The 15063-nt window shown below is 38.1% G+C and overlaps 1 protein-coding gene across 1 annotated transcript in view; it reads right to left on the bottom strand.

The window, feature by feature from the left end:
- Positions 1–9884, bottom strand: part of LOC117245818 (uncharacterized) — a 45653-nt gene extending 35769 nt beyond the window's left edge. Inside the window, exon 1 of the mRNA XM_078163780.1 lies at positions 9424–9884. Coding sequence (XP_078019906.1) covers positions 9424–9514 — 91 coding nt within the window. The 5' untranslated portion in view covers positions 9515–9884. The remainder of the gene's footprint in view (positions 1–9423) is intronic.
- Positions 9885–15063: the final 5179 nt, after the last annotated feature.

Raw genomic sequence — 15063 nt, 5'->3', positions numbered from 1 at the left:
CTTAGTACTATTTTCATTGCTGTTGTGTCTATAAAATGATAAAAATTGGCCATCACAGTTCTCTAAAACCCAAAGCAGTAACATCATATTGCTTTATTTTTCCGGCCAACATTTTATCATCTACAGATATGAGTTTATTATCTCCTACAACAAAAAAAGCAGCATTTTGGCTTAAAAAATTGCTTAAACGAATAACAGATTAATCATTTTTCCTTGTTTTTTTTAAACAGAGCTGTCAAAATAACACATTCTTTTTGATTAATTAATCACAGACTTGTGTGGGCATTAGGGGTACTGTTCTGAAGTGGTTTCAATCCTACCACTCAGATAGAAGCTTTTCTGTCCAGCTGGGCCAGTATTCTTCGGCCATTTCCCCCCAGAGCTGTGAGGTGCCTCAGGGTTCCATTCTGGGCCTTCTCCTTTTTTCAGTATACATGCTACCTTTGGGATCTATTTTTAGAAAGCACAATGTCTCGTTTCATTGCTTTGCAGATGATGTACAAATCTATCTGCCGTTAAAAACAAATGATCAAGCCTCTGTCCAGGTTTTATTAGACTGCCTCAATGACAACCAGTCCTGGATGGAAGTAAACTTTCTCTCCTTGAACAAAAATGAAACTAAGATAATTTTATTTGGCCATCAAAACCTCTTGGATGGCTATGACAGTGCCATTGGGACCCTTAAGTCTCACTGTCATCCTTTTACAAGGAAGCTTGGTTTTATTTTAGACAGTGATTTTACAGATTTGACAAACAAAGAAGCTCTATGGTCAAAACAAGCTTTTTTCAGTTGAGACTATTAACAAAAGTAAAGGCGTATCTCCCCAGAAATTATTTTGAGAGAGTTATCCATACCTTTGTTACATCACACTTAGACTACTGTAATTCTTTGTTCGTTGGTCTCGACCAGTCAGCACTGCGTCATTTACAGATAGTCCAAAATGCAGCCGCCCGCCTGCTGACTGGAAAGAAAAAGCGTGATCACATTAGTCCAGTCCTTGCATCTTTGCACTGGTTGCCCGTTACTTTTAGGATCCAGTTCAAAGTTTTATTAATTGTTTTTAAATGTTTAAATGGTTTGGCACCATCTTATTTATCGGAGCTTGTTCAGCCTCACACTACGACCAGGGCACGTAGGTTGTCAAACTTACTTACTTTCTAAATTACTATTCTAAATTTCTTATTACTGTTTTATTTATTACTGTATTTGTGCTTGATTATTTATATTGTATCTTAGTAACTGCACAGCCATTTGGTCAACTGAGGTTGTTTTAAATGTGCTTTATAAATAAACTTTGACTTGACTTATCTTGACAGGAAAAAAATAACGTGTTAAAAAAAATTAACACCGATTAATCGTGTTCAGTGGTGCCCTTTGACCTGATGTGTCATTGGAGACCACAGTGGCTTTGTCATAGGATGGTGGCAGATGGGACGACGCTGCTTGGCCCCCTGAATCGAACAAATACAATTAAAAAACACCCACATGGAACTGTTGATAGGAGCACCGTCTTCTAAAGTTTCTGCAGTGAGGAATTTTAATACCATTGGAGAACTTCAAGCCTGAAATATTACCTCAATGCAAAGCATTTAGCAGCGAACCTGGAGGTCCGAGCTAGCACAGCCTGTGATGCTAGCGCAAGCAACCAGCCTCATCAAGCCGCACTCAACCAGGTGATTAAACACAAACTGAGTAGGTCCACCCGTGACTAACTAACTCCCATACAAAATGGTTTTGGTGGTCTGCCAAAATTCATTTGAATAAAAATTTTAAATACTTTCACTGCAAAGATTGATGTATGTGATAAATTTAGATTAATTCATCACAGCGCATGTTATTAATTAGATTAATTTTTTTTAATCGCACGACTAGTTTTAGTACAACAATCACAGTCAGGGAAAATAAAAAAGATGAAAAGCAAGAACTGCAAAAGGGAAAAAAAGTGAATAAAACAGGAAAATTGACAGTGCACCATATATCATTTTTTAAAAGGAAAGAGCTGTGCACTTGTGCAGGGTTCACAGTTTGAAGTATAAAGATTATGTGAGAGAATAATAGAAGATGCAGTGTAGAAATAAAGTCTCAAATCTTTTTGAAGCAGTCTGGAAACATTTGAGGGCCTGATGAAATCTATTAGCGGATGACGTTCACCTACAACTTCGTCAAAAATTTGACTAGTTGACTCTTTTCTTCTTATTTTAAATCTGAGACTGTTGATGTCTTCTCTGTTGTTCACTTTATCTTGTAAATATGAAAATAGAGTTGCAGTTTGAGTCAAGATGGTGTTTTGATTGAGCTTCATTTCCCAAAGGTCGGGGAGCGGCTGAAGACAAACAGTGTGGAAACAACAAACTTGAGATGCCAGAAGAATTAATCACAGATTGACTTTAAATGCAGAGCAGAACCATAGCGCTGGAACGCTGCACACAAACAAACACAAACAGTTGCTCTGCAGTGTGCGAGTTAACGTTGTGCCTCCAAAGGTTTTCCATGATTTCCAACAACATCTCCTGCATGCTGGAAACTGTTGCTGCACTCCTTAACACGTGAAAAAAAACATATTTAAAAGACACCAGATGAAAACTCGGTGAACTCAGTGTGTCACGATCATATGCTCGAGTTTCATTACACAACAACAACAGCTGACTGAGCAGCACATGCTCCCAGATCTGCATGTTTAAGCCTCTGTCCTCATGTATGAGCAGTAGCTGATGAATTAACAACACTGACAGGTGGATTTCTTTGTTGTTGTTTGATAACAGCTGAAAACAGGGAGCTGTTTCAGAAAACAGGGTCAACAAACTCTTAGTGTAACCCTGAACTCAGAGTTGACTAACCTAAGCTGGCAAATGTTCAGTCTGTGTTACGCTTGTGTGCAGTCCGATACTGCAGTTCACCATAGCAACTCATGGAGTGCGTTTACATTGACAGTTTAATTCCCTTTTCATTCGGAATGAAAGTTCAGTGAGGACTACAGTGTTTTCTCCCGGTAGACATAAACACTTAACATCCACCCCGCCCCCTATCCAATCAGAAACCTTCCCTGCCCCAAATCTTGCGTGGACCCAAGTAAAGGTAATTAAACTGATCTCCTGTGTAAACCCTCATTCGGAATGAATATTTCTCACGTAAACTACCTGGAAAGACTTTAATTCCACATGATTTCATTCAGATTATTCAGATTATTTATTTCCGAATGAGAAGCCATCATGTAACCGCACCCATTGTCATGATCGTATTTTTTTCCATTCACTTAAAACAATTTATTTGAATTTAAATAAATTGCAAAAGCGATATGAAACTCTGTGCCTCATGATGATGTACCAGAAGAAGACATGTACGTCTTATATGGGACAGGAAATGCATACAGGGCGATAGCAGAAACTTCTGTTTGTTACCGTCTAAATCATTCTGGGGAATTGGTGGCGATCGTGTATTATGGGTCCAGGTGATTCGTGATTTTCACGAACTGGTACCACCCAAGGTGGCAAAGTCTAGACTGGTATCATGGAAAACTCTTTTATCTCTAGATGATATTCCAACATAATAACCTTCCTCAAGTGGCAGTTTAGTCACAGAGATAAACCATCAACAACACCAACAGTTAAACAAAAGAATGAAAAGGCAGAGGTATGTTTCAAGTTAATCCTTAAAGGTCTCAGAGTGTTTATATGCATCATGGTTTTCATGGACAAACACATTTATGCAGGAAATGGAATGATTATATACTTAATAACCTAATTTTACTGACTGTTTGGATTCAAAAAAAAGGTTATTTTGGGCACAGGTACCCTCTAATGGCACATATACAGTCAGAACAGGTAATATCTGATGGTTTTATGTGAAAGAACACCCAAAAAACTAATGTTGGATGTAAATTCTATGAAAATATCATGTTCAGAAGCAGAGATATGCACTTCTTTGTGTGATGCTGTGACACAATACAATGGTATAATTTTAATATGATTTCTGGATGTCCCAGGAGATCACAAAAAATCTTGAATGATTACTGTTGCAGTGTTCCCAGGGTCAAAACACAGGTTGACTGGACTACAGGGTTCATCTAAGAAAACCAAGGAGGTTGGGTTCACAGAGTCAGTCACCACAGTAACTGACTCACAGTTTAAGTTACCTCTCTCTCTCTCTGAAACTTAAAACCCAGAGTTTCCCTCCTCTCTGGGGAAACTAACTCAATTTTCACTGAACCTGCTGTCTGAAACAGGGCCAAGGAGTTTTACCACCAAGGGCACCGGCTTTACTCACTGTTTAGTGTGATGTTTTAGTGTTTAATGGTGTGTCTGAAACACACTTCCCCATCACATCAACCGTCACCTAAGATCACCTGTCAATTGAATTCTAACTTCCTATTTCTACTTCTTCAGTTTATTCCAAATGATAAAGACCATCACTTCCTGTTTGTGCAGTGTTGGTTAGGAGTGGGCAACAGGGCAAAAATCCTCCACCCTGATGTATGGAAGTTTACATCAGTCAAAGCAATATAAATTATGATACAGCAAATTTTCTGGAAATTCAATAAAGGAACTTTTTTTTGATCAACTGTTTAACCCTTTAAAACCTAAACTAATTGGCTTATTTTTTTTCAAATGCATGGAAATAGGGCAACGAGCAATGAAAGCAGAAAAGACCCAAAAACTTGGCAAGAAATTGGTAAAAAGAAAAAAATAAAAACAAGAAAATTAGTTAAAAAAAAAAAAAAAAAAAAGGAAATGACCTGGAAAAGTGCTTAAAAAATTTGTGACATCATTTTAAAATGAAATAATAATTTTAAATATAGTTTTTCCCTAGCTGTTTTTCTTTTTTCCATTTGCATTTTTTTTTAAATAACTTCTAGACATTTTTTGCAATTTTCATGGACATTTCTTGTAAATGTAGGCTATATCTTGCTTGAAAATACATCGATGTATCTTTATATCGCCCAGCCCTAAGTTAATAGTCTGACGCTTGTTTGCTGTTAGGACATAGTGTCATTATGTTCCACTCAGGAGCGGCTGCTGAGTCAGGTGCAACAATGTTAAGTCAGTATTTGGCCTAATATCAAAGGGGTTGATTTTATTTTTACACTGGCCCAACCCCAACCACAAACATTATAACTGATATATTGCGTAACCCAAACTGAAACCAAATGTTATCCAGATAAAAGGCTCCTGTGTGCATCATGTGGGCCATGTCTCTGCTCTCAGAGCTGCTGCTATTTACTCAACACAAAGGAGAAACTACATGCAGAGAAGGCTGTCTACAGTGAGCATGGCTCCCTGTACTGACAACAGAACATCTCTTATATACTCCATTATGTGGTTATTCAAAATAAATAACCTCAAATGCAAATAATCCAGGTTATGCTCAGGGATGTGTTCTTTCAGTTCAAAGTCTTGACTGGGTGCTCTGTGTCACAGTATCACTTCAAAAAAAGGTGCTCAGACTTGTGTCGTAATTTCCCCAAACATGAACCCAGCCCTCGCCTGGAGGGGCTGAGGCGAGGGCATCGTCTGAAAGGCTCCTCTGGGATTATGCACTCCTCTAACTCTCACACACAAAAACACGAGTACAAAGAAGAATCGCGTTAAATAATAACTTGTGTTTCCCTGAATGAGACAGTCTTGGCACAGGCCTGCACCATTACTCTGTGTATTTATGCCTGCATGTGTAAACTTTGACCCAAATGATGACATGTCGGCATGTTGATACAAGAATTTATGGCTTTGAGGTTCAAGCCGGTTACACCCACACTCACACAGAGCTGTTCTCTTATCAGTTGTTTAAGAATACATCCGCGTGCATAAAGTCAGTCATTCCTCAAATATTCTCTTCATCAATAAGGGTGCATTAAATGTAAGAGGACAGTAAAAAATAATCAACACAGTCTCTCAAACCTCAAGCTGACATGTTCACACTGCTTGTTTTGTCCAAACAATATTCCAAAACCTGGAGATATTCAGCTGTATGTCACGGAAATAAAAGAAAACCAGCAGCTGGAACCAGAGATTTTTGACATTTTTGCTTCTAATGCGCTCCTGATGCTCGGGGAAAGAAGTTAGAGGTTGTTACTAGTACTTTGCTCTGTCTTTTAAACCTCAGGTAGATAATCTTCTTAAAAAGCTGAGGCTGAAGTTTCATTTCTGAAACAAGTCCTGTTTCTGCTCTGAGGCCAGAAAAAGACTAGTTGCTGCTTCGTTTTTACTCATTCTGGGTTATGCACGAATGCATCGGCATCGGTGTTTTCAAAACACCCCCGCTGACAGAAAGTTGAACTCGCCCACCCTCACACTCAACGTCGCGGTGACGCAGACCTCCTGTCTGTTTCTGTGAGCTGAAACCATCTCCCTCAGTGGAGATGAAGCTTGTATTTACTTTTATTTCACAGATAAGAAACAATAAATTGTGAAGACAGTAAAGCCTCCACTAAAACAGCATCTTAAGACGTCTGTGTGATTTATCCTTCAGGGATTTATACTTCGGATTTATCCTGGCTTCATAAGAGTAGAGGAAATCTCCACTCATTGCTAGGCTAATGTATACAATGTAAAATACCATAGGCTGGCGCTAATAGCGTTAGCATGTTGTATTTGTTTGGAAAACATGTTTAGTGTAAGACAGTTGTTTAGTCAGTGAACCTTGTGAGTTGTAATGGAGCCTAATTATGTGCCGTTACCTTTGTTACATGTTGCTGTTGTCCCTGGTTTTATATAAGAAGAGGAAAAGATCACTAGCTGCTAGGCTAATTTATACAATGTAAAATGCCATAGACTTGTGCTAATAACGTTAGCATGTTGTATTTGTGGGGGAAATGTGTCCAGATAAAGACAAGTGTTTGTCTGTCAGTTCTGCGATTTATAGTGTAGCCAGTTTGCGTACATGTGTTTGAAATTGTCTCTATTAAGCCATGTTTAATGTGTGTTTAATGTGTGTTTTGAATCAACTATATAAATAAAGTTTGATTTGTACAAAACTTTACAGCACTTAACACAGTCCTCCAACGCCGACTAGTGTTTTGGAGGTGTAACTGCAGAGTGACACAGACACACCACCGCAGAAGTCAAAATAACATGCAGATTTTTTTTTTTTTCCCACGACTAATCGATTACTTGAAGATTATGTGCGACTTTAGTCAACCGAGATTTTTTTTGGTTGACTACAGCCCTAGAGATTTGTTACATACTGTAAAGCTCTCACTCATCACTGTACGATATTCTGAGCTGCACTGATGGAATCAGAGTGTAAAATATCAAAATCATGTCTTTAGTGTGTCACCGACCTCTGTGTTTGTTAGAAGCTCTGTTTTAAAACAATGGGAAATAGATCCCTGAGACAATGAAATTATTTTACTGACCTACAACAACGTATGACTCTTTTTTTACCGGGGACGCCGGACTTCGTTCATGGATACTTTTTTCTTCAGTGATCTGATTAGTCCGAGGTCCGGGTGTTGACAAGCTAGGATCTGATACTCTGAAGTCAACCTGCTTTATCTTGGTAAAAAGAGAGCCAGCTTGGCAGCACTGAAAACCCAAAGTCAGCCCTCAAGTTACCTCGCTAACTGCAAATCCTGCTTCGTAGTATGGGCCCCTGGTCTGTTTGTTTAGGAAGGAGGAGACCTCTGCAGATAATTGACCTATGGCTAAGTCCCGCCCTCAAACACGATGAGCCAATCACAGTGCGTATAGCCATTCCCATACACTCGGACATTCTCTGCCTGGATGTCCATTGAAATGCATCACAGAAAGTCAGTTTTGTTCGGTTTTATGAGCTTTTTCAGAGATTTGAAGTTTAAAAATGGTCAAACGGTGTGCATGGGGTACATGCAACTCTGACACAAGGTATCCTGAGAGGCTGGGCGACCAGGTGTATTTTTTACCCTTTAAACCACATCTCAACCGAGAAAAGTGTCTCCTTTGGATAAAGTTGTGTGGTAACGTTAGACCACAACATCAACTCAACGTGAATAAGATTAACAATGATGTCTATATCTGTTCTAAGGTAAGTCAACATTGTGTTTGAGGCAACATATTGTCACTTTGCTGGAAATATAAAGTTATCTTTAACATCTCTAGCTAACGTTAGCTAGAGTTAGCCTAACGTTAGCTCCTAGCTGCGTTGTTCATCATGTCACCTTGTTTGCTGGGAGTTCATTAGCCTATTTTGTTCTAGTTTTGTACTTTGGTGATCGTACATCATTGTTAGCTGTTGTCCATAGGGCTCTAGTTAAGCTAACGTTGACCTGTAAATTTTGGCTTGTAATTTAAGCTTTTCATCGACCTTCTCAACAATAAAATGATGAATATATCCCTCCAATGCGTAGTTTAGGCCCTTTTGGTTACTTCTCAATGACATCTGATCGTTATGTCCCCAAAAATCATCAATTGCCTCCTGTGAAATGCCGTGTACTGTGACACCTGCCATAGTGCCGGTCACTGAATGTTGATAGTTTGTCCGAATGAGTGGAGGGGGGTGGGGCTTAGCCATAGGTCAATTAGGCTCTCGTATCGGAGTAAAAAGGTGAGCACATGTTAGCAGGTGCTACAGTAGGTTAGCGGCCCATGTCAAAAATGCTGAGCAGCACTGGAGAAACACTGGAGGCATGTAAGCCAGAAGAAGTGTCAGCTGAAATTAACAAATTATTTCAGGTATTTCACACTATGTAGGTTTTATTGTGGCATACTTGATTGAACGGGCCTCTGGTCTCTCTTGTAAATGAGATCCCAATCTCAATGGGACTTCCTGGTTCAATAAAGGTTAAATAAATAAATTAAAATAAACAGTTTGTGCAGCTCTCAAGAAAGCTGCAGGACCAGTATCGGCTGTAAAAATCCAGTATAGTCAGGCTCTGAAAAATGCTTAAAATGATTAATCAGATACCAAAACATGGAGGATGATCGACTATTGACAAAACTTGTACACAAATTCAGCACTTTTAAACAATAAATACAAACCCACAGGATCTTTTAAGCTTTTCAGCGCAGACTCTCTGCTGCACACTGTTTTGTGGCTTTATGACAGCTTCATCTTTTGCATGTTAAACCAGTAAGTTACTGGTATTTCAGTCCAGTTTACTGTACATACAGTGGTAGGAATAGTTGTGTCAGTGCTATGAGAGATTTTACAGGGACACTACAAATATCACAGAGGTGGAGGGGCCTGAAGCAGCTCTGAGGACTTGAAGTACCTTTAAACTCACCAGTATTAGCACAAAATACTGCAGTGACACATAAAGAATATTAAAGATATATTAAAGGGGCTTTCTCCTTTGATATCTGGTCCTCTGCAGCGTCAGTTCAGGGTTTGTATTTCCAGTTTAAGCATGTGACAACTTATTTTTCCCACAGCAGTTAAACTGAATCAATGTCAGGCGCAAAGAGCTTTAAACAGGAGATATAAGCATAAGACATATTTGGGGTTTGTTTTACCTCCGGAGCTGTTTGGCTGCCGTCGTACCACTTGTTCCCGGGTGTCCCTCATCATGTTTTCCTCCTCTTCCTCTGACCGGGCTTCGGCCATTTCTCTTGTCTTTGCGTCTTTATCCTCACTTTTCTGTCTGTCTGGAGAAAATGGAGCTGGGTCACAACAGAGACAGCGGCACCGACATTATTCCGCCTCCTGTTTTGTCGTCGCTAACATCCACCACAACAACCCGGGACAAGTTCACCCAAACACGGTCAACTTTCCGGGCCCGGGAGGACTTCCAGCCTCGGTCAAACTCTCCGGCTCCGTGTTGGAAAGCTCCGGAGACGTTAACCCGTCCAAACCCCGCTGTTAGTTGGACACAATAAGTGTCGTTGTGTTTGGTTTCGGCTGAAGAGTTTCTCCAAGCTTCCCTGTTTCCCCCCCCCGGCCGGGTCGCGAGCTCAAGATACAGAGCTGCACGCGCTGCGGCTGCGTGACGTCACCAACTGAAAAAAAAAGAAAAGAAAAGAAACATGAGGAAAAATGGAGGGCAAAACAATTAGCTTAGCTAACACAACACATGCTACTGTTTGTGCTGAAGGAGGAGTAAAAGTTGCAACACCAGAATTTTTAAAAATACATTTTTACAACTTAAAGTTCTGCATTCAAAACTCTGCTTCTGTAGTAAAGTAAAATACAGGGAGAAAATAATCTTACTATATAATGACAAAAACTCTGTCTGTGTGTCTGTTCCACGTTTTTCTCCTCACTGACTTGGTCAATCCATGTGAAATTTGGCACAGTGGTAGAGGGGTCATGGGAGGATGCCAATGAAGCAATATTACATCAATTGGCCAAAGGGGGGCGCTATAGCAACAGTTTGAAATTGCAAACTTTGAATGGGCATATCTCATGCCCCGTATGTCGTAGAGACATGAAACTTTGCACAGAGATGCCTCTCCTCATGAGGAACACATTTGCCTCAAGAACCCATAACCTCCGCTTATATAGATTTTCCGCCATTTTGAATTTTTTGAAAAACACTTCAAATGGATCTCTTCCTAGGAAGTTTGAGCGATCTGCATGAAACTGGGTGAACATAATCTAGGGACCAATATCTAAAGTTCCCTCTTGGCAAAAGTTGGAAAACTTACTAAAACTGAGCTTCTATAAGGCAATGAATATTGCGGAGGGCGTGGCTCATCACATAAAGGTGTATAACATCTCAAGGGTTTCAGCCATCACCACGCAACTTTGTAGGCATATGACCACACATAATCTGAGGGGACCCCTCCATTATTGACCCCATCAAACAAAATGGGGGCGCTAGAGAGCTCATTTCTTATCTAGGCCTAACCGCCATATGGATTTTTACTAAACTTGGTAGATATGTAGAACAGGACGCCTCAAGGTGACTGGAGAAATTTAACTCTAATTGGCAACTGGGTGGCGCTATAACAACAGAAACATGCTTAAAAATGGCTAAAATGTGACCGATCGCTGTGGCTGCAATCGTACTATCAATTTCACAAATACTCTGTCTGAATACATTGCTCTTCTTAATGGGTTCAGTTGACTATTCAATCTGCAATTTCCTATGACCTGTATCCCAAACACACACCATGTGAAACTGTACATGGGCAACTGTGCACTCAGTGGGTATGACTAGTTGTTATTATCATTACAAAAAACATAAAACATAATAACTCAAAGCAAACAAGACAATCGTATCCACCTTATTCCTTGCCCCCCATGATACCTTGCATGAATTATGGGTTCAGCTTCTGGCGTTGAACCAAAACCGGCAATTTCCAGTGGAGTTTGTTCACAGTGCTCTATTCTTTTTTCCAAGAGCAATGGGGAAATAAAACGTTGAACACACCACCTGTTAAAGCTCAAACAGGATTATGTGATCATACCTCTGCCATCTCTGACAGCCACCTCAAAGCAACCAAGCACGCTAGCAATTAGCTCGCTGTGCTCCGTTAAATATTGTTAACTTTAACATGGCTCGAGCTAGCTGAAGGTAACATCTGCTCCTTCTAAAGATGATTTCCAATGACTTATTAAGAGACACTAACACATAATTCAGTATTAACTGTAGCTCCATATAAAGTGAATAAATGTGATGTTTCCCAGCTAATGCTTCGCTCGTCTGCATTAACCACACAGTTTACACGTTTTTTTAACTTCTGATTTATTAAAAACTGCTCTGAGCGAAACATGAAGCTGTCTATCTTGTGGCATTCATTTTTTAAGGAAGTACAGTAAATCAGTAATACATTCTTAGCCCTAATGACTGATATTTCAAGGTATGTTGTTGAGTTTATTTTCTAATGTAGGTTGAGACTGAAGTCAGATGGAGAATGGCGGGGATATCATGTACTGATTCATTCCTTCTCATTTCCTTATGCTAATTCTGATTTAATACTTTTTCTCTATGTCTGGTGAAACTCTTGTGGTTTTATTTCTCATATCAATGGTACCTTTGGCAACAGGAACAGTCCCTTTTTGTTCTGGTCACATGTTCAACACACAGTTGCTGAAGACAAAAATGCAGGGCACTCTGAGACTGCTGATGATGTTTTGATTGTCGATGGTGAAACCCATAAATTCACTGCAGTTGTGTGATGAGAACCGTTGTTCTGAAAGTGTTGGACTGTTTGCCCACACAGTTTTCAACAAAGTGACCATCCTTGCTTGTGAACCACTGAGCCTTTTGAGGGTGGTCCTTTGTTACCCAATCAGGAAGCTGTCACCTGTTACAGATTAACCTGTTTACCTGTGGAAAGTTTTTTTAAGCACTCAACAACTTTCTCAGTGTTTTGTTTCCCCTGTCCCAACTTTTTTTGAATGTGTTGCAGGCACTAAATTGAGGCTTTACAAAGCATCCAAACTTTTCTGGAATTGAAGTTGTACTTTACTCAAGTAAAAATAGCAGCACAACAATGAAAACTTTTCCCTTTTACAAATTAAAGTCCTGCATTTAAGACTAAAAACCGACTTCCCAGGCAACATTTGTACGTGGGGTCCATGTCGGTAGTCAATGGGCTGAAAAATGAGCCCTATATGGGATTGTTCATGGGTTACATTTTGGCCCCATATCAATTGCCCACGTGGATGGGTTTAACCAAGTTGGCCGCAGACAAGATGCCAAATTTGGGCCCATACCCATTTGGTACCCAGGTAGCTGAACATAACCATGTGCGGCCTATTTGGGTAAAGCCAATAATGTGGGCACGTGGCATGGGGTTACTATGGAACCCAAGGACAATCCCATGTTGGGCCCATTTGTCAACCTGTTTACAACCCACGTTGGCCCCACATACAAATGCTGGCTGGGTTAGAGTATCCAGAGTAAAAATCTTGGGTTTTCAGTTTATGTTTCAGTTTATGTTCTTTCATTCAAACTTTTAGTATTTTTACTCCCACCATAACAGGTTATTTTGCATGATAAAAATTCAATGAACTCATGAAATACAATGTTTTCCTTTACTTTCAAACACACAGCAGCATAGTTATAAGCACTCCCTGAACCTGCACAGTCCAAAAATATTATCTACACATTAATATATCAACAGATTCACAGTTTGTGTTCAAACATGGTTCCATTTTACTGCAAGTACCTACAGCATAAGTACAATTTAAATGAGTTTTTGCCTTTAATCTTTTATTTCCATATTGTGGTTGTGGCTACTTCACATTACTTGCAGAAGATGAATACGTCTTCCACCACTGCGAGTCAAAAAACTATCAAACAAAACCAGTATAAATAGTTAAATTGGTTGCAGTTTCAATAAGTTGCCACCAGAGTGCAGCACTGACGCTGTATCCAAACAGCAGCAGGTGGAAATGAAACAAAATGCCAGCACTGACCTTTGGTGAAAACAGGTCTGATACTGCACTGAAACCATAATCGTAAATCAATGAATAAATAAAATATCAATCAAGACACCGTTCATTTCCACACAGTGAAAAATGGCCTTGGAACACAGTTAAAGACACTTTTGTTTTCCTGCAGGTGTCTGAGAATGTGTTGGAAAACTAGGAACTGCATCAGGAAACACAGAAATATATATATTTAACACATATGAAGGAAATACTGAGCTGCAGTTTACATTTTAAGACAAACATGTTTCTTAGGCCTACCAGTATGTGCAGAGCACTGTCATTTGTAAAAATCATTTCCAATTACTTGAAAGTTGTGTGAGATTTATTCATGAAAACAGGAAGTGCTTTACGGAGCCATTACACACACAATCAATCAAACAAGAATGACTGTAACAGACAAAATCTAAACAAAATCAATTATTAAATTATATTTTATTTCCTTAGTAAAAATCTATATGATGTGGTTCTAATGAGGTCACATTTTGAACCAGATGACGAAGATGATGAAGATGAGGTTGGCTGGGATCCAGATGACCCGGTGTGTGTATTGTTCTGACAGCAGATTAACGGCTCCTGCTGTCCTCTAACACCAGCCGTTAACCTGCGTTTCCACGGTGATTAACAGAGCCTTGTTAAAATCATCACACAGCAGGGGGGATACAGTGTGTGTGTGTGTGTGTGTGTGTGTGTGTGTGTGTGTGTGTGTGTATGTGTGTGTGTATTTACAGGGTTTGTGGGGTATATGTATAGTACATATATATATATATATGTATGTATGTATGTACTATACATATATACATGCAACCAACAGTTTAATTTATTGAAAAATTTCAGGGCATGCACGAATCTGTGATTCAATGACAAATTAAATACATATAAACATAATGATATATTTGCAATAATATATACATATATAAAACAATACAAATAATTGTATAGTTTTATAATAATACATTTAATAAAACATTTAATATAAATTCATACTTTTTTAATGATTGCAAAGTTTCAGGAAGTTCATTAATCAGTTTTACAGTCTGAAATTAAATAAATAAATTAAATTAAATTAATAAAAATTATTACTACTATTTATAACAATGATAATAATAATAATAATAATAATAATAATAATAATAATACATTTAATAATAAATTAATACATTTTTATTATTGAAGTTTCAGGAAATTCATGAATCAGCTTCACAATGTCAAATTCAATAAATAAATAAAATAAAATGAATAATTACATCACTACTAAAAATAATAATTATTATGATAATAATAACAATAATAATAACAGTATTAATAATCATACTTAATATTCTTAGGGCATATATGAATAAGTTGTTCAATTTCAAATAAAGTAAAAAAAAATAAGTGCAAAAAAATAAATAAATAAATATTTACAAGAACAATAACAACAATAGCAACAACTTTAGTAATCATAATAAGTAAAAATATAAATAAACATAAATAAATACATGTAGAATTAGAATGACAAATGATGGACCTATTATCAGCTTTATTGTATTTTTATTCAATTGAAATTCAGAATTGTAAAAATATATTTTTTCAGTTTTGTTAATAGAAAATTGAGGTGCACATATGAATCAGTTGTACATTGTCAAATTAAGTAATAATATAAATAATAAATAAATAAATAATGATAATAGAAAAATATTAATAATAACATTCACATGAAAAACCATGATATAAAAAGAAACAAAATATAAATATACATAAATTAACATGACGATGACAATTAAGCAAAAGAG

This window comes from Epinephelus lanceolatus, chromosome 22 (assembly GCF_041903045.1).
Source record: "Epinephelus lanceolatus isolate andai-2023 chromosome 22, ASM4190304v1, whole genome shotgun sequence".
Classification (NCBI taxonomy): domain Eukaryota; kingdom Metazoa; phylum Chordata; class Actinopteri; order Perciformes; family Serranidae; genus Epinephelus; species Epinephelus lanceolatus.
The sequence above is the reverse complement of the archived record's forward strand: the minus strand, read 5'-3'. Positions and strand labels throughout refer to the sequence as shown.